At 38.9% G+C, this 21096-nt stretch overlaps 1 protein-coding gene across 1 annotated transcript in view; it reads right to left on the bottom strand.

Annotated features, from left to right (window-relative positions):
• Nucleotides 1–21096, bottom strand: part of CUBN (cubilin) — a 271996-nt gene that overhangs the window by 19545 nt on the left and 231355 nt on the right. Inside the window, exon 60 of the mRNA XM_055429374.2 lies at nucleotides 4101–4309. Within this exon, the coding sequence (XP_055285349.2) occupies nucleotides 4101–4309 (209 nt within the window). The remainder of the gene's footprint in view (nucleotides 1–4100; nucleotides 4310–21096) is intronic.

Genomic DNA, 21096 nt, shown 5'->3' with positions numbered 1-21096 from the left:
TTATCTTTTTGTTACTACTGTTGTAGTTGTTTTTCTTAGCCATACTGGGTGGCTTGTAGGACCTGAGTTCCACAACCCAGGCCCTCGGTGGTGAAAGCCCAAATTCCTAACCACTGGACTACCGGGAAGCCCCCTACTGCAGTTATGTTAATAACTTTCCAAGTCAACCCTTTATATAATGATATAATTACAAATGAATAATGGATTTGGCATGTTTTCACTTAAATATCTACCTACAGAATTAAATTAACTTTTCTAAAAAGTGATTTGATTAGAATCTCTAAGAAACAGTCTAAAATGAGCCCAGTGTCCTATTTATCACAGTCAATCTCTTTAATAAAGGTGCCTCCAGGCCTCACATTCCAAGAACTGTCCTGTGATCTGCCAGATTCATATAAGCTGGAAATGGTGCCAATTGAGGGAAACTGCTTTCCCAAAAAGAAAAACAAAACTAGATCTGAACAGAATTTTTTTTAAAAAAAGAAAGGGCATTTTATATTGAAGCCAGAGAATAACTCCTTGTTTTCAGTATTGTTATGTCTGTCCTAAACAGCTTGAAAACATCTATAAAATTAATAGTTCTTTTAATTAAAAATTGTTTTTGCCACCCCATACAGCCTGTGGGATTTTAGTTAGTTCTCCAACCAGGGATTGAACCTGGGCCCTCAGCAGTGACAGCAGAGTCCTAACCACTGGACTGTCATGGAGCTTCCAATAGTTCTTTTAACTGTATTATCAAATCACACATAGAAACATACCTTGAGAATAAATCCAGTCAGCCTCCTCTTGGCACAACCACATTCTAAACATCCCCCATGTATTTACATTCATAATAATGTATATGTAAATCAATTATTCATAATATTTTGAGAAAAGGAGATTCTACAGCCTTCATGGCCATGTAAAGTCACCCAAAATGAGGAAAAAAGAAATAAATTTATTTACAAATTATATGACAGACACAGTGCTAAATACTCTAATATGCCTTATCTTTATCCTCAAAACAGTCTTGCAAGACAGGTCCGTCCGTCCCTCCATTCCGTCGCTCAGTCGTGTCTGACTCTATGCGACCCCGTGGACTGTAGCCTACCAGGCTTCTCTGTCCATGGGATTCTCCAGGCAAGAATACTGGAGTGGGTTACCATTTCCTTCTCCAGGGGATCTTCCCGACCCATAGATCGAACCCGGGTCTCCCGCATTGGAGGCAGACGCTTTAACCTCTGAGCCACCAGGGCAATTGTGTTATTTTGTTTGTTCATTTTTCAATAGATGGAGTGATGAGAATCAGGGACATTAGGAAATTTGTCAGGTGGCAAAGCTGGGTGTAAGTCCATATTACCTGCCCTGAAAATGTATTTATCCTTTGGTAAAATTAGTGCTAAAACAGCCTTGAACATCAGCTCATTGCTGCTCTGGCCACTCTGGTCTCATTCCAGACAAGAAGAATTCACCCTGAACTGACATTTCTTGTTATCTGTAGTCTTTCATGAATTCCTTCTGATCTGGCTTCTGTCCCAATACTTTATTTAAATGGTTGTCATCCAATCTAATGAGTTTTTCCTTATCTTAACCTTTCCTGGCCTCTAATTTACAATTTAATAGTACTGACCATCCATCCTTGGTAAAAGACTTCTCTCCCTTGACTTCAGCGATAACTGCATTATTCCTGGTTGGTACATTTTTCTGTGACTTGTCTGTTTCTCATCCTGACTCTTCTGTCCTTTCCAGCTGTCTCACCCTGGACCTTTCCTGGAGTTGAGCGGAAGCCTGGCTGTTCAGTGCCATGCTGTCTCTCTCAAAGAAAGCATCTCTCCTGGTTTAAGAAACTCTCTTTGCTGCCTTCTCTCTATTTGTGCCGCTGCCCCCTTGCTGGAGCTCTGACATTCTCTGCCCCTGGGCAATTTCACTTGTCGGCCCTGCCATCATCCAAATTAAACTTATTCCTGCAAAACCATGGCCTCCTCCTAAGAGTACTGACATTCTTTTGGTCTTCTGAGCATGGCGCTTTTCACAGTGAAAACATAAGACCATCTATAATTAAGTGCCCTGGTAGCTCAGACAGTAAAGCATCTGCCTACAATGCGGGAGACCAGGGTTCAATCCCTGGGTCAGGAAGATCCCCTGGAGAAAGAAATGGCAACCCACTCCAGTAGTCTTGCCTGGAAAATCCCATGGATGGAGGAGTCTGGTAGGCTACAGTCCATGGGATTGCAAAGAGTCGAACATGACTAAGCGACTTTTCTTTCTTTCTTTCTTATAATTAAGTGCTCAAATGTGTATTTTGTTTATGACTTTTCCTCCCCTTTCTTTTAAAACCAATTTCTGCAAAATTTAAGATGATTTTTGAACTTAAGTTTCTCTCACATCCAGCTTGTCATGTGCACCATCTCGGCACCCTCCTCACTTAAAGGTAATTTCTTCCTGGGCTCCTAACTCCAGCCTCTCCCTGGACCATCCACCCAGAAAGCTGAGTCATCTTTCTTAAATACTGTTCTCATCTTATCACTCATTGGAAAACGTGCAATCACTCCTTATTTCCAACTACATAAGATCTAAATGCACTAGCTTGATGTTCTAGATCCTTTATAATCTGGGTATTTCTCCACCTATGCAGTTTTATTTCTTGCTCTGCTTTAACAATAATCTGCCCTGATAAAGTCAACCTCTTCACTCATTCAACTTCAATGCCTTTTTTGTACGTCTGCCTTAGCTAGAATTCCCTCTGTCCCAACTTGAATAATGGTTCTTTTCATTCTATGTATCTTTCTTGTTCACACCAAATCACCATGAACCATCCTCCCTTTTAAGCTTGCACATGGCTTCAAGCCTATGCCCAGTGCACTTGAATGTCAACTCTCTTGAACTACCTGATGTTGATTCACATCTATCATCCTTTAACTGTGCAATCAACTTTAAGCTCCTCCTGAACAAAAACAGTGCCTTGTTGTTTACCCCCAAGAGTGTAGTGGTGTATATTGATGGATGCTGCTTAGCACTTTTAATCTAAATGCATATAGCCTGATAAATACAATGATTTAATATTAAAGAGTCATTTAAATATTAAAAAGTTTCTTGATTTACTTCTAATGGGACTTCAGAAGTAAGATATTTTTCACATCTAAAATTAATATATTAAATAAGTAAATATCCAAACTTTAAAAATAGATAAAGGAAGGAGCGATGATTTGCATATAGACACTGTCATTTATTTTAAATTTTGCCTAAGATCCTCTGATAATGTCTTTCCAGATGATCCATCGTGCCATAAATTATCTCTTGACAAGGCTTGGAGGAACAGTGAGTCTTAAAGCTAATGTCAGAAGCTACACAAAATTTTTGACTCATTCCTGTTAGAGATTATTTTGATGTGAAGATAGGGCAGTTGCAGTATCATTCATTACACCAGAGCACCCCCAACCCTTAGGCCATGGGCCGGTACTGGTCCCTGGCCTGTTAGGAACCAGGCCACATAGCAGGAGGTGAGCAGTGAGCAAGTGAATGAAGCTTCATCTCTATTTACATCTGCTCCCCATAGCTCACATCACCACCTGAGCTCCACCTCTGATCAGACAGGCTGCAGGATTAGATTCTCACAGGAGCATGAACCCTAACCCCAAAAGTCAAGGCACAATATCCTGAGATTGCCACAAAACAGAAATAAGAAAGAAAGTGAAGTCACTCAGTTGTGTCCAACTCTTTGCAGCCCCATGGATTGTAGCTTACTAGGCGCCTCTGTCCAGGAATTTTCCAGACCGCTGGAGTGGGTTGCCATTTCCTTCTCCAGGGGACCTTTCCAACCCAGGGATTGAACCCAGGTCTCCCACACTGCAGGCAGACGCTTTAGTATTATAAATATAATGCATTTGAATCATTCTGAAACCACCTTCCACTGCCCTCATCCACAGAAAAACTGTCTTCCATGAAACCTGTCCCTGGTGCCAAAAAGGTTGGAGACTGCTGCTTTACATCATCAAAGAACAGGTCATTTAAACAATTAATAGTACTCACAACTTTCAGGACTTTATGTGTGGTATAAACTGGAATAGATCATGAAAAAGTCTGGATTAGAAGACTCTTGTTAAGGAACATAATAGCCTTACCTTGACATAATCATAAATGCATCTTCGCGAAGTAGTTGCTGCCTCCAGAGCAAAGGTATGGAAGGTGAGTTTGATGAGTTTGTTCACAGGGGCAGTGATGAACCACACACAGTTTAAATTCTTGTCATACCTCCCATTAGAATCAGAATCAGGGGAGGCAAAGGTATGATCTGAACCTGTCAGATAACCACCACATCCTTGCTGAGGCCCTGTGTTAAAACAAAAAAAGATACATCAATATGCAGAGCAAAGAAAGTGAATCTTAAATTTTATGTGGAGGATTTTTAAAATCATATAGTTTCTTCCTTCTGTCACACTTTGATGAACATTATCAGGTTGTTCACAGGCTTCATTGAGTTTATGCAAGCACAAGTGCCCCCTGCCTTAGCTTCTTTGTTATTTATTTCCTCTTCAATCACTGATCTGTCAGCCTCTACCAACTCACATCTAGTTGCCTAGAAAAGTGGGTAAACAGATACGGTCCTACATGCATTTTTAGAACACTTGATATGATTTACCGGAGTTTTTTCTACCCTTGCAAAATCCAATTTTATACAAAATAAAGTATTTTGCATAACAAAACTGATGGAAACTGTGAACACATTTTACCTTTATGTTCTGCTTTCATGAACACTATCAGACTGAAAACTGAATTTAAGAAGAATTTCCCCCACATGCCAAGAAAATTGGCTCTCAAGATATCTTTTATTTAAATAGCCTGGTAGGAAGAGGCTGAGAGGCATTTAACACTCCATTCCACTTAATATTTAACTGTACTTTACAGTTGAATCTTTCCTTTTCTAAAAATAGGGGGAAGCTGAAGAAGAGGAACTTTGAGAAAAATATCTACTTTGAAATGAAAACTCTGAAATTCAGAATAAAAATACAAAAGAAAGATAAAGAATACTCTCAATGCTTAGTTATGAAAAAAAATATGGCACAGACTCCTCAGAGCACAGGATTTAGTTTTTTCCACTCCACAGCCTAAGCTGATGCTTTGGAAAGGAAGAAAAACTTCATTGGTAATTTTGAAAGGAATATATGAGGCTGAATTAAGGTCAATACAGCTCTAGCAAGAATGGAGATGAAATAGGCATTCAAAGTAGTATTCATAAAGCTTGCAATCTACACAAATACTCAGTATTACAAGTTGCATAGTTTAATTCACTGACACTGGTCTTCCATTTATTTACCTGTCTCATTTCATGTATTAATACTGTTATCTGTTAAAAGTGAAAGGGTTGCTTTCAACATTAGGGGGCGCTATGGTTCAGGACTTGGCTCTTGGCAGGAAAGGCAAACAATGGCTGCCGACCTGCAAAAGATATCAAATGCTCAAAGCGTTTTCCAGCATAGGCACCTTATTTAGTAAGTCAAGCTACCCTGTCATAGCTTCTAAGTCAAGTACAACTACAGATTATTTGCACTGTCAGGTGTTTCCTGGAGTCCAAACACCCAGTCCCTGATATATCCATAAGCGGCATCTGGAACAAAATTATTCTGAAACCTTAAGCAATGCTAATCACTCTATTCCTAAGAAAGTGAAGTGAAAGTCACTCAGTCGTGTCCAACTCTTTGTGACCCCATGAACTATATAGTCCATGGAATTCTCCAGGGCAGAATACTGGAGTGGGTAGCCGACCCCTTCTCCATGTTATCTTCCCAACCCAGGGATTGAACCCAGGTCTCCCACATTGCAGGCAGATTCTTCACCAGCTGAGCCAGGGATTCATAGGAGACAGGTCTGCAAAGTGAAGAAAGAAATAGAGATTGCACAGCTTTTGCTCCAATGTGGACTGATTGTTACCGAAGGCAACCACTTAAGCTTACTGACAAGCCTGACATGGAAGAACAATTACTAAGGGTATTAATGAATTGAAAAATGTATTTACCTATTAAATAATGTTTTGTTAGTCAAGGAAATATATGTATTATTTCTTAATTTTTATTGGTGTGTAGTTCATGTACAATGTTGTGTTACTTTTAGGTGTACAGCAAAGTGAATCAGTCATACACATACATACATCCACTTTTTGTAGATTCTATTCCCATATAGGCCATTACAGAGTATTGAGTAGAGTTTCCTGTGCTATACAGTAGATTCTTTTTAGTTACCTGTATTTATATTTAGTGTTGAGATGGGAAAAGATGAATGGTATTCCAAGAGCAGCGACGTCATAACTCAATAATGAGGACACCATTTAGAAAATCACAGGTGCCATAAAAGTGGCAGAGGTGAATTTTACAAGAAAGGGAGACTATTACTTCAAGCCAAAAGGATCTAGAATGTTCAAGGAGGAGGTGACATTTGGTCTGTATCTTAAAGGATAAACTGGACAAGACCATAGAGAAATGGGGTTGGTATTGGCAAGTCCAGGCTGAAAGAGTTTGTAACCAAAGATTAAGTGGACAAGGATTTACATTTATAGAATTTGATCTATAGACTTTATTCTATAGCTAGTAGGGATTCACTTGAAAGGTTTTTGATCAGAGGAGTGGTAGGGTCAGAATGAATGCACTTTCTCATCAAGTCCAACCTAGAAATGCATCTGGAGGAGATGCAAACCAGACGTGAGGACATGGCTGTGGTCTGGGCTGCAGGAAGTAGGGGAAGTGCAGAGTTGGAGGTCTGTACGCAGGAAAACCGGACTGCTGGGCTTTAGTCTATTAATACATCAGCTCCAACAACTCAATGCTATTTTTTAAAAAAATTTAAGCTATATGTTTTAATCACCACTTGCTTATTAATTGTTACTAGTTAAGTTAATAAGGACCACATTCTGTCAGATGCTTATTTAACTTATATGCAGAGTATATCATGAGGAACGCTGGGCTGGAAGAAGCACAGCAGCCCATCAAGACTGCTGGGAGAAATATCAGTAACCTCAGATATGCAGATGACACTACCCTTATGACAGAAAGTGAAGAAGAACTAAAAAGACTCTTGATGAAAGTGAAAGAGGAGAGTGAAAAAGTTGACTTGAAGCTCAACATTCAGAAAACTAAGATCATGGCATCTGGTCCCATCACTTCATGGGAAATAGATGGGGAAACAGTGGAAATAGTGTCAGACTTTATCTTTTGGGGCTCCAAAATCACTGCAGATGCTGATTGTAGCCATGAAATTAAAAGACGCTTACTCCTTGGTAGGAAAGTTATGACCAACCTAGATAGCATATTAAAAAACAGAGACATTACTTTGCCAACAAAGGTCCATCTAGTCAAGGCTATGGTTTTTCCAGTGGTCATGTATGGATGTGAGAGTTGGACTGTGAAGGAAGCTGAGCGCCGAAGAATTGATGCTTTTGAACTGTGGTGCTGGAGAAGACTCTTGAGAGTCCCTTGGACTGCAAGGAGATCCAACCAGTCCATTCTAAAGGAGATCAATCCTGGGTGTTCATTGGAAAGAATGATGCTAAAGCTGAAACTCCAATACTTTGGCCACCTCATGCGAAGAGTTGACTCACTGGAAAAGACTCTGATGCTGGGAGGGATTGGGGGCAGGAGGAGGGGGACGACAGAGAATGAGATGGCTGGATGGCATCACCGACTCTATGGACATGAGTTTGAGTGAACTCCGGGAGTTGGTGATGGACAGGGAGGCCTGGCGTGCTGTGATTCATGGGGTCACAAAGAGTTGGACAGGACTGAGCAACTGAACTGAAGTTAATAAGGATAGAATGACAATTACACTGAGCACTGCGAGTGCCATTATACACACTTATTGCTGATATATACAAGATAAGATACACACTTATTAGATATAAGACTACCCCTGTTGCTACTACTGCTACTAATGTCTTAAGAAAGAGGCACCCTGCCTCCAGGGAATCCCAGAGCAGAATCCGCAGCTCACTGATGCGCACTGGCACAGGCTCAGGTGGGAGACTGCGTGATTCCTGGCTCTTCAGTCGTCTCTTTGCAGTGCTCTTGAATGGACAGAGTACATTTTTCTGTCCACTTGATGCTAGATTTGACTGACTTGCTTGAGACAATGGAATATTAGTAGTCATGAAGTAGGAAGAGCACATTTAAATGTGCTGATGCTCTTTGGCTTGGACTTTTGAGCTTGTGTGATCCACCAAGAGCTCATGCCCTGGGGACTTGCACGGAAAGCAGACCTGGTGCTAACCTGTACTACAGAGCCAAACATGCTCAACTTGCATCCTGAAACAGGCAGGCACACCAGCCTGATGATCCATAAGTAATAAAGTCAATATTCCAGGTATAAGCCACTGCATTTTGGATAGTCTGTTATACAGCATTATTGTGGCAATAACTGACCAGTACAAAAATAGCTTTTCCAAGTTATCAAACTATAATAGAGTACATTGACTTATAACATGAACACACAGAATAAAGAAAATGGAGAACTAAAATTATTGTCAGATAATCCTGGCCCAAATAGTCAAATAATTGCAGTAAATATAACATTATATGAGTGAGTTGCTGCTGCTGCTCCTGCTAAGTCACTTCAGTAGTGTCCAACTCTGTGCGACCCCATAGACGGCAGCCCACCAGGCTCCCCTGTCCCTGGGATTCTCCAGGCAAGAACACTGGAGTGGGTTGCCATTTCCTTCTCCAATGTGTGAAAGTGAAAAGTGAAAGTGAAGTCCCTCAGTCGTGTCTGACCCTTAGTGACCCCACAAACTGCAGCCTACCAGGCTCCTCCATCCATGGGATTTTCTAGGCAAGAGTACTGAAGTGGCTTGCCATTGCCTTCTCCGATGAGTGAGTTATATAATTCAAATTCTATATATTTATACAATTCAAATTCTATATATTCTATATTATATGAGTAAACATATGAATAAATTATCAAATAATTGAGGTAAACACAATATGATATGAGTAAATATCTTTCAGTGTTTGTGGCATAGGAAATGGAATGGTTATACTTGCTCTGATTCCCCACTTTGATATTTAAACATAGAATAACTGCTCTGTGCTTCTGCCCCTCCTAAGGCAAAATGGAAATGGAAGCCTATGTCTTTGAGGAAATATAAAGACAAATATTATCAAAGGAAGGGTTCTTTACCAAAAAGTACTATTGCCATGTACTATTTCTGAGTTTCAACAATAGTAGGGTATAGCGGAAGAAAAAGGCAGAATTCTGTAACAATGAAATAGTTTCATATATTTGTTTACTATATTGGTATTTTAGAATTACTTTTTTTAAGCTAGTCTATGACTTTAACCTTGACATGTTCTTTAGCATGACAAACTCACCATCTTCCTTGTCACTACTCATTTTTCTACCGTCCAGCCGACTCCCATCAATCAGCAACTTCCTCGTCAGTCAAGTTGTGTCAGAAGCACTCTGGAAGACCCACTCTGTGCCAGAGAACAAATGTCACTCTAACCTCCTAACCAAAGAAGAAACACTTCCTACAAAAGAGCTCTGTCTTTAGAGAAAGCAAATGTTGGTTGGGCTTCTCTGGTAGCTCAGCTGGTAAAGAATCCGCTTGCAATGCAGGAGACCCTGGTCTGATTCCTGGGTTGGAAAGATCCCCTGGAGGAGGGAAAGGTTACCCACTCCAGTATTCTTGCCTGGAGAATCACATGGACAGAGGAGCCTGATGGGCTACAGTCCATGGGGTTGCAATGAGTTGGACACGACTGAGTGACTAAGCACAATGTTTGGCTAAGAAATATTAGAAACACAAACTCATAGAAAGCATTGAGATCTGGGTCCAGATCTACTTAATTAAAAATCAGTAACTGAATCCTCAATTGTCTCCCTCCAATTATGAAACTTCAGAGTGAAGTTCAAGCCAGAATAAATCTGATGATAAGAAATAGCTATCTTATCTAAGAGAAAACATCTGGAAGGCTTCAGTAGAGGCAGACACATTTCTAAACAATTATCTTGAGAACTGACATTTCTGCAGCTGACATTGGAGGAGGCTGACATTTTATAGAGGTCTTCTGGATAGGATCTCCATCCATCTCTGGACAACCGCTACTTGGACAGATGGTGGCGGGCCAGCTGGATGTTCAGATAAGGATCAGCCTGATTTCAGGCATTTTCCTGTTCCCCAGAGTGTAGTCGAAGGGAGCAGAACATAAGCACAGGAAACAGAACACAAACGCTTTTAAAGCTGGTGCCTTAGGGAAATGGGAGTTCCATAATCCTGTCTTTGAGTACATCTTACTATGATTTTCAAAGCTGCAGTGTACAACTGCCCTACAGCAGTGAATTCATTTAAAAAGTTCAACTAAGCTTCAGACGAACATGTCTTGTCTTTTTCACTAAAAGTAAATTGGAGTTGTTATTCTACTCCCTGGGTTTCCCTGATAGCTCAGTTGGGAAAGAATTCGCCTGCAATGCAGGAGACCTGGGTTCGATTCCTGGGTCAGGAAGATCCCCGAGAAGGGAAAGGTTACCCACTCCAGTATTCTTGCCTGGTGAATTCTAAGGACTGTATAGTCCATTGGGTTGCAAAGAGTCAGACATGACTGAGCAACTTTCACTTCACCACTTCACTTCACTTCATTCTGCTCCCTAACCCTAAACATCACTGACTCCAAGGACAATTAAGTCACTCAGTTGTGTCCAACTCTTTGTGACCCCATGGACTGCAGGATGCCAGGCCTCCCTGTCTATCACCAACTCCAAGAGTTTACTCAAACTCATGTCCATTGAGTTGGTGATGCTATCCAATCATCTCATCCTCTGTCATCCCCTTCTCCTCTTGCCTTCAATCTTTCCCAGCATCAGGGTCTTTTCAAATGTGTCAGTTCTTCGCATCAGGTGGCCAAAGTATTAGAGTTTCAGCTTCAGCATCAGCCCTTCCAATGAATATTCAGGACTCATCTCCTTTAAGATGGACTGGTTGGATCTCCTTGCAGTCCAAGGGACTCTCAAGAGTCTTCTCCAACACCATAGTTCAAAAGCATCAATTCTTCAGTGCTCAGCTTTCTTTAGTCCAATTCTCACATCCATACATGACCACTGGAAAAACCATAGCTTTGACTAGATGAAACTTTGTTGGCAAAGTAATGTCTCTGCTTTTTAATATGCTGTTTAGGTTGGTCATAACTTTATTTCCAAAGAGCAAGCATCTTTTAATTTCATAGCTGCAGTCACCATCTGCAGTGATTTTGGAGCCCCCCAAAATAAAGTCTCTCATTGTTTCCACTGTTTCCCCATCTATTTGCCATGATGGGACCAGATACCATGATCTTCGTTTTCTGAATGTTGAGTTTTAAGCCAACTTTTTCACTCTCCTCTTTCACTTTCATCAAGAGGCTCTTTAGTTCTTCACTTTCTGCCATAAGGGTGGTGTCATCTGCATATCTGAGGTTACTGATATTTCTCCCAGCAATCTTGATTTCAGCCTGTGCTTCATCCAGCCCAATGTTTCATATGATGTACTCTGCATATTAGTTAAATAAGCAGGGTGACAATATATAGCCTTGACATACTCCTTTCCCAATTTGGAACCAGTCTGTTGTTCCATGTCCAGTTCTAACTGTTGCTTCTGACCTGCATACAGATTTCTCAAGAGGCAGGTCAGGTGGTCTGGTATTCCCATCTCTCGAAGAATTTTCCACAGTTTGTTGTGATCCACACAGTCGAAGGCTTTGGAATAGTCAATAAAGCAGAAGTAGATATTTTTCTGGAACTCTTTTGCTTTTTCGATGATTCAGTGGATGTTGGCAATTTGATCTCTGGTTCCTCTGCCTTTTCTAAACCCAGCTTGAACTTGGAAGTTCACGGTTCGTGTACTGTTGAAGCCTGGCTTGGAGAATTTTGAGCATTACTTTGCTAGCCTGTGAAATGAGTGCAACTGTGCGGTAGTTTGAGCTTTCTTTGGGATTAGAATGAAAACTGACCTTTTCCAGCGTGTGGCCACTGCTGAGTTTTCCAAATTTGCTGGCATATTGAATGACCAAGGACATGAGTTTGAGCAAATTCTAGGAGACAGTGAAGGACAGGGAAGCTGCAGTGACCATGGGGTCACAAAGAGTCAGGCAGAACTGAGCAACTGAACAACAACCTCCTTAAACAGGCACCACCTTTTAAGTGTCATATTTATGTTTGCGAGTAAAAAAAATCTAAATTCTAAACGGTTTCTGTATCCTGAGTTAAGCTTTTTGTTTGTTTTTAGTAACTTCACTCAGATTGACTTACCTTAGACATCTCATTTTGAGACTCAGTCTAGTTTAACATAGAATATGTACTTAGTCCTGTAATATTTGGAACTGCTGCTGCTAAGTCACTTCAGTCGTGTCCGACTCTGTGCGACCCCATAGACGGGAGCCCACCAGGCTCCTCCGTCCCTGGGATTCTCCAGGCAAGAACAATGGAGTGGGTTGCCATTTCCTTCTCCAATATTTGGGACACATTAAGCTAAAATACTAACAAACATAATTTCAGGAGTTAATCATGAGCTATAGTCATAAGTAAAAGAGCAATGCAATGTATAGAGAATTTAGGGTAAGGAAAAGGATATCATTAACTTTTAATTTATTTTCAATTATTTTGGAATTACTGAAAACACTTTATGTATGCACTAATAGTCTCTTCATGAAAATGAAGGGCACTTCATGAAAATCAGTCTCACCAACTTTTAAATTTTAAAAATGCCCTATTAAGTAATACATAGTGATATATTGTGTCAATTGATGCAGGAAGAGGATTGACAAGATCCAACATACATCATGACATAAACTTTCAGCAAACTAGGAATAGAAAGGAATTTTCTCAACTTGATAAAAAACATCTATTGGATTGGTCAAAAAATTCATTTGGGTTTTTCCATAGGCCATTATAGAAAAATACAAACAAAATTTTTGGCCAATCCAATACAAAAAAACCTATAGTTAACACGGTACTTAAGGATGAAAACTAAATGCTTTCCTCCTAAGATCAGGAACAAGACAAGGATAGCTTTTTCTCAACACACATATTCAACAAAGTATTAGAAACTCTTGCTATCGTAATAGACAAGAAAAAAAATGCAGCTTGCAGAGGAAGAAATAAAACTGCCCCTATTTGCAGATGCAGAAAATGCCAAGGAATCTACATAAAAATTCCTAGTATTAACAAGTGAGTTCAGCAAGAATTCGTGATAGAAGAACAATATACACAAAAGTCAATCACATTTCTGTAAACTAACAATGAGCATATGGAAAGTGAAATTAAAAACACAATTGTTTTAAAGAAGATAAAATACTTAGGTATACACTTGATGAAATATATATAGAATTTACATGCTGAAAATTACAAAGTGTTGAAAAAAATTAAAGATCTACATAAATGGTGAGACATATATATTTATGGATTGGAAGACTCAATCTAGTAAAGATGTCAATTATTCCCCAAAATGACTCATAGTTTTAATTGTAATTCTTATCCAAACCCCAGCAAGGTTTTTCTGTTGACATAAGAAATCTTATTTTAAAACTCAAGATAATAGAACATTATTATTATCAAGACAATAGTATATCAGTAGTACACCAAGATAATAGAACATTATTCAGGGCTAAAAAATGAACTATCAAGCCATGAAAAGAAAAGACATACTAATATACAACTTAATGCTTGTCACCTTGCTTATTTAACTTATATGCAGAGTACATCATGAGGAACGCTGGACTGGAAGAAGCACAAGCTGGAATCAAGATTGCCGGGAGAAATATCAATAACCTCAGATATGCAGATGACACTACCCTTATGGCAGAAAGTGAAGAAGAACTAAAAAGACTCTTGATGAAAGTGAAAGAGGAGAGTGAAAAGGTTGGCTTGAAGCTCAACATTCAGAAAACAAAGATCATGGCATCTGGTCCCATCACTTCATGGGAAATAGATGGAATAACAGTGTCAGACTTTAATTTTTTGGGCTCCAAAATCACTGCAGATGCTGATTGCAGCCAGGAAATTAAAAGACGCTTACTCCTTGGAAGGAAAGTTATGACCAACCTTGATAGTATATTAAAAAGCAGAGACATTACTTTGCCAACCAAGGTCCGTCTAGTCAAGGATATGGTTTTTCCCGTGGTCATGTATGGATGTGAGAGTTGGACTGTGAAGAAAGCTGAGCGCCGAAGAATTGATGCTTTTGATCTGTGGTGTTGGAGAAGACTCTTGAGAGTCCCTTGTACTGCAAGGAGATCCAACCAGTCCATTCTAAGGGAGATCAATCCTGGGTGTTCATTGGAAGGACTGATGCTAAAGCTGAAACTGCAATACTTTGGCCACCTCATGCAAAGAGTTGACTCACTGGAAAAGACTCTGATGCTGGGAAAGGTTGGGGGTGGGAGGAGAAGGGGACGACCGAGAATGAGATGGCTGGATGGCATCACCGACTGTGGACATGAGTTTGAGTGTACTCCGGGAGTTGGTGATGGACAGGGAGGCCTGGCGTGCTGTGATTCATGGGGTCGCGGAGAGTCGGACACGACTGAGCGACTGAACTGAACTGAACTGAATGTATGTTAGTAAGTGAAAGAAGCCAATTTGAAAAGGCTATATACTGTATGATTCCATCTAGATGACATTCTGGAAAAGGTAAAACTAATGAGACAGTAAAAGGATCACTTATTTTAAAATTTACGTTGAAAGGCATAGGCTCTTGAATTGCTAAAACAATCTTGACAAAGAAGAATAAATTAGAAAGGATCAGTCCATCTGTTACTATACAGCTACAGTCATTCAGATAGTATGATGTTAACGGAAAGTTAGATAAATGGATCAATGGAAAAGAAGAGAACACCCAGAAATAAGTTCACACAAATATGTCCAAGTGATTGTTGTTTAGTTGCTAATTTGTGTCCAACTCTTTTGCAAGCTCATGGACTATAGCCCACGAGGCTCCTCTGTCCATGGGGCTTCCCAGGCAAGAATACTGGAGTAAGTTGCCATTTCTTTCTCTTAGGAATCTTCCTGACCCAGGCATTGAACCTATGTCTCCTACCTGCTTGACAGACGGGATTCTTTACCATTGAGCCACTTGGGAAGCCCAAGTGATTCCTTACAAAGATGCAAAAGCAATTTAATGGTGAAAAGACAGTCTTATCAACAAATGCTGACAGAGAATTTGGACATTCAGAAGCAAAAATTAATTCCAACCTAAACCTCAGATCTTAGAAAAAAATTAGTTCAAAATGGATCCTAAACATAAGTGAAAAATGTAAAACCATAAAACTTTTAGAGGAAATCAAAGTAGAAAATCTTTGAGACCTCAGGATAAGTAAAGAATTCTTAGTCTCGTTATCAAAACACTGTACAAAAAAAGGAGAAACCAATATACTGGATTTTATCAAAATTAAAAACTTTTGTTCTAAGAAAATCTCTGTTAAGAGGACAAAAAGGCAATCTATGGACTGGAGAAAATGTTTGCAAATCAAAGACCTGGAAAAGACAACTGCTGAGAATACATGGAGACGTCTCAAAGCCAACAGTGGAAAAACAAACAACGCAGTTAGAAAATGGGAAAAAAACTATGAACATAACTTCTGAAACATCAATACATGTCTAGGAATTATTCCACAGATATAAGTGCTAAGAATATAAGTGAAGCATTATCTGTAATGTCCATCAACAAGCATGTGGATGCTAACAACAGAATACTTTGTACCCATGAAAAAGAAAGAGGTTATCTATGTATTTACTAACATGGAAAGATTTCTAGTTGAAAACAACAAGGTGCAGAACAAAATACGTGTGTAATCTTGACAGGGAGGCCTGGCATGCTGTGATTCATGGGGTCGCAAAGAGTTGGACACGACTGAGTGACTGAACTGAACACTTCACCGAAGAAGATATACATGTGACAAATAAAGCACATGAAAACTCTTCACCATTAGCGAAATGTAAATTAAAACTATCATGAGATATTAATACACATCTATCAGAATGGTTAAAATACACACACATATGCACGCACACTCAGTGATAGCTCATTGTAGAGAACCACGCTCCACAATGGAATGAGCAGAGTGAGGGAAACGAGTCTGGACAGCACAGAAAGTATTCTATAATGACTTTCTAACCAAAATGATAGAACACAGATGACAATGAAATAGCATCTTAAAGTGCTGAATGAAAATAATTAACAAACTAAAACTCTATATTCAGAGAAAAAAAATCCCACGAAATTTAAGACAGAATCAAGCTGTTTTCAGAAAAACAAAAGCCAAAAGACATTTTTACCAGAATATTTTATATAAATTTAACAAAGCACTAAAGGGAGTTCTTCAAAAAGAAATAAATTGAAGCCAGATGGAAGCATAGAAATTCAGGAAGAAAAGAACAGCAGGAATGGCAAATATTAATTATGTAAAACAATAAAAAAGTTTTATACGCTTAAAACATATGTAGAATTTAAATAATTAAATAATTCCTATTAATAGCACAGAAGACAGGAAGCGGGTTAACGGATTTAAAATATTGCATTTGTCACGTCAAGGTAAAAGGACTAGTTTTAAATTATATTCTGATGAGTAAAGGGGGAATGTTATAATCTCGAAGGTAATAACTAAGAGAAGCTGTATACATAGGTAACAGTATTTAAAAGAGAGTGATAATTGATTAATTCAGAAAAGGCCAAAAACGATAGCTAAAGAAACATAAGAACATATGGGACAAACAGAAAACAATACGGTGGTCTGTTCAAACCCAATAATGTTAGTAATTTTATCATATGTAAATGATAAATGTAATTTTATCATTTGTAAATGATACATTCTCCAATAGAAAGACAAAGAAACCAAAACGCAAATACGTTCTTTGGAGTATAGAAATGTTCAAAGTGGAGAGATTGAAAAATATGTCATGAATTGAAAGAAAGCTAGGGAAAGAAAACTATACTAAGTTGGCAATACTAGTAATGTCTACTAAGGCCAAAAAGAAAAAAGGACCTTGCAGAATGACATGAGTCAATTTACCAGGAAGACATAATAATTTTAAATGTAGATGTGCCACACATTACATTGCCTCAAAGTAAAATAAGACCAAAATTCCGAGCTTCTAATTGTCCTATATGGCTACCCACTGGATGACTTAGAGTCACCAAATTCTCCACACCAAAACCAAAAGTTCTTATTTCCTCCTGTGAAACCTGTCCTCTCCTGTAAGTTTATATTTGAATAGCGATATCACAAGATAGTGCCCAGAAACCTTAGTATCATCATGCTTTCCCTTTCCCTCATTCCTGTTCAAAACTACTGCGTCCTCTTGATTCTTCATCTTAAATGCTTCTCCTTTCAACTTCTTTATTTTTGCATTATCACTGTTCTCATCGTCCCCTGCCTAAATGACTACAATGCTTTCCCAAATTTTCTCGGCCTAAAATGCTACTCCTAATTCAAAACAGACCCTGATGCTGGGAAAGACTGAAGGCAGGATGAGAAGGGGATGACAGAGGATGAGATGGTTGGATGGCATCACCAACTCAAAGGACATAAGTTTGAGTAAACTCCGGGGGTTGGCGATGCATAGGGAGGCCTGGCATGCTGTAGTCCGTGGGGTCACAAAGAGTCGGACACAAAGGAGCGAATGAACTGGACTGAACTGAACTGACCTGACTTCAGAACATCCTCCTCGCAGGTGCTAGAATGTGCTTTCTAACCCAAATCATATTAGATCATAGGACTCTCCAGCCTCCAGACAATTGACGGTTCTATTTGCTTGTGGTACACAGCCCAGCATGTCCACCCCTGCCTGTCTCTGCTGTCTCAGCCCCTACTGTCCTCCACCCGAGCAGGCCAGTCTGAAACCGCTGAAATGGGAAGCCTCTGCAACTTTGTACAAGCTTTTTCTTCTCCATAAAATGCCTATTTTCCCAACAAATGCCTTCTCAGCCTTGAGTGTCATAGAATGTTTTAGTTTCCTCTCTACCACAGCTCTATGAAGTAGTTACTATTGGTGGCCCACTGTACAGATGAGAAAGTCAAGAGGATAAGTGACTGTTCATGGTCAAACTTGCTGGGATGTGTAGACTGAGTCTGAACCAGAAAGTCTAGCTCTAGGGCTTGCACTATGTTTATGAACCACTAACTACAAGTCAGGGTTCATCATTCTCTGCAGTGCTTTCTGGAACTTCTTTTTTCCTGTGTTTTTTTTTTAAATTTTACTCAACACCAATGTACTTCAGATCCCTTTCTTCCCGCCCCTGCTGTCCTCTGCACATACTTCTGACAAAAGCATTTGCCGTGCATAATTTACAATTATTTCCTGACTCTTGAATAAGATTCTCAAAAACAAGCACCTTGTTGAATTCATCTTTGTGTCCCCAAAGGAAAGCTCACTGCCTGGATAGTAAATGGTGAATGCTATTGAATAAACAATTAAGGAATGCATAGAAAACATATTGATAGTTCTTACTGGATGGACCTTTGCTGTCTAATCTAAGTTTATAAGGGGAAATCTTGGGACTAAATATATTTCTTGAATTATAAAGTTGTAACTATGTTGTAAACATATTATGCATGTGTTCCTGTGTATGTATGTCTATATATAACTTTTTGGTCTTAGGTATTAGCCTGTTTCAAAGCTAACTTAGTTGACTTTTGTGTCACATCTCATTGTGAAGAAACAATTAGCAGAACAACATCAAAAAATACCATCAAAAGATTTAAAACACTGCCAAAGGGGTAGTTTTTTGTAGGAAAATGCTTGTTTAGCTAAAAACTTGAAGTTATAAATGATGTTAGGTCTGTTATTTAAGAAAATCCATTCTCCTAATGCTGAATTTCAGAAGGCAGAGAAAATACAAAAATATTTTAAAACTCCAGACACTTTAACATGCAGCAACACTACTTAGAAGTATGACTTTTCTCATCATTGACAAAGTCAAAAGCTAGAAAAAAATTAGAAAATGTTTTATTTAGAGAGAGCAGGATTAAGAGCAGTGTGCCATTCAATAGTCATAATATAAGTTACAATAGAAAAGATGTGAAATTCATCAATCCAGATCAAGTGTACAATAGTGTCTAATAATGTAAACAAGGACATGGAATTGTTTTGTTGTTCTCAATGATACATTAGATTGCACATTATACTATTGATATTTAAATTTTATGATTCTGATGGCAGAGCTATTTAATGGAGGCAGGGATTATTTCCCCAATTCTGCTCAAGATGTGCTAAGAGACCCTGTCAAGTCATTTCTGTGTAACTCTTTCCCAGTTTGTAAACTAGAGTATATAGTAAGAATGCCAATCAGGGTTACAGCATTTAAAAAAGCCCAAATTCCTTAATTTTGGTGGAATTTTGAGAAAGTGAAAGTCGCTCAGTTGTGTCTGGCTCCTTGCGACCCCATGGTCTATACAGTCCATGGAATTCTCCAGGTTAGAACATTGGATTGGGTAGCCTTTCCCTTCTCCAGAGGATCTTCCCAGCCCAGGGATCAAACCCAGGTCTCCCACATTGCAGGCGGATTCTTTACCGTCTGAACCACAAGGGAAGCCCAAGAATACTGGAGTGGATAGCCTATCCCTTCTCCAGGGGATCTTTCCAACCCAGGAATTGAACCGGGGTCTCCTGCATTGCAAGTGAATTCTTTACCAACTATGAGCCATGAGAATTTTGAGAAATTTTTACTAAATTGGAGGCTGTAATTTGGAGGTAGAGATTTTTGTTATATAGAAATGTATTACCTTTATATTCCAATGCAATTATATTCCACATATTTGTGCTAATTCTTTACCACTATGCTGTGCAAAGCTGATATGATAGATGTGATGTTTGTCAACATTAGAAAGATAATGGTTTTTTACTGTATGTGTGTATATGTATACATATAAATATAAGTATTACTTAAAATAGAAATACTACAAAATATATATTATATATAATGTATTTATAATATAAAATATATTCATATAAATATAAATATCACATAAATATAAAACTTTGCTATAATACATTATTTATAAACAGTATATTTTATTAAAATATATATTTTCCTTTCCTTCTGGTAAGGAAGAAGCAGTGACTCTTACTACAATATTTATATAGTAATAGTAAATTAAACTGGCAGTTCAGATGGTAAAGAATCTGCCTGCAGTGTGGGAGATCTGGGTTCAATCCCTGGATTGGGAAGATCCCCTGGAGAAGGGAATGGCAACCCACTCCAGTATTCTTGCCTGGAGAATCTCATGGGCATAGGAGCCTAGTGGACTACAGTCCATGAAGATTGCAAAGAGTCAGACACAACTGAGCGACTAACACACTGACATTAGTAAATTAAATGCTCTGTTTAGGACTAGGCACAAATTGGAAAGCAGGCAGAGTCAAATGAGAAGATGAAAATGAAGAAAAATATCAATAGTTCTATCTCTCCAAAGAGTGAGAAAAGAAATGACTTGCTTTTGAGAAAACTCACTCCCAGAATCTCTCATCATCCGGAGTATGTTTACTGATCTATGTGGAAAACATATGGGCAGATGAGAAAAAGGATGAATTTAGGAGACAGTCCTACTAAGGTTGGCTTTACTTCTTACAAATTATTTGACTGCAAGCAAAGTAATTAATCTCCTAACTTCTCTTTTCCTTACTTGGAAAATGGGATAATCCATTCTGTCTCATGGGTGGTGGTGAGGATTATATGAGAAAACCCATGCAAAGCACCTCTTGTAGAAGCTTAGTGATAGGTGGACAACCAGGACATCTTCACTTGGGAGTGAGTTGAAATTAAAGATCCCACACAAAGGTAACAGAACAAAGAGAAGAATATAGTCCCTGATAATGTTTTATCTCTAAACAACTGATTTACAACCAAAGAATCTTCTTCAGTGTTTATGCTGACCAGGCATAAACAAGACAGTCTGCTTGTATGTTCCTGGAAATACTATATCAAAGCCAGGACCAGTGAATAAGAATAATGATTATTACAGGAAACCTATGCTTATAAATAATCTAACCCCAAACACCCAGTTGTCTGATGAGGTGCGCATTTTTAGAAGAGCTGGAGCATTTTTGGATATACAGAATAACTGTTTGCTAGCTTCTTGTTTTTTTCAGTGCTTTTCGAAGTGTTATCTTATA

Source organism: Moschus berezovskii, chromosome 15, assembly GCF_049115385.1.
Source record: "Moschus berezovskii isolate FMDL1 chromosome 15, NW_MosBer_1.0, whole genome shotgun sequence".
Lineage (NCBI taxonomy): Eukaryota > Metazoa > Chordata > Mammalia > Artiodactyla > Moschidae > Moschus > Moschus berezovskii.
The sequence above is the reverse complement of the archived record's forward strand: the minus strand, read 5'-3'. Positions and strand labels throughout refer to the sequence as shown.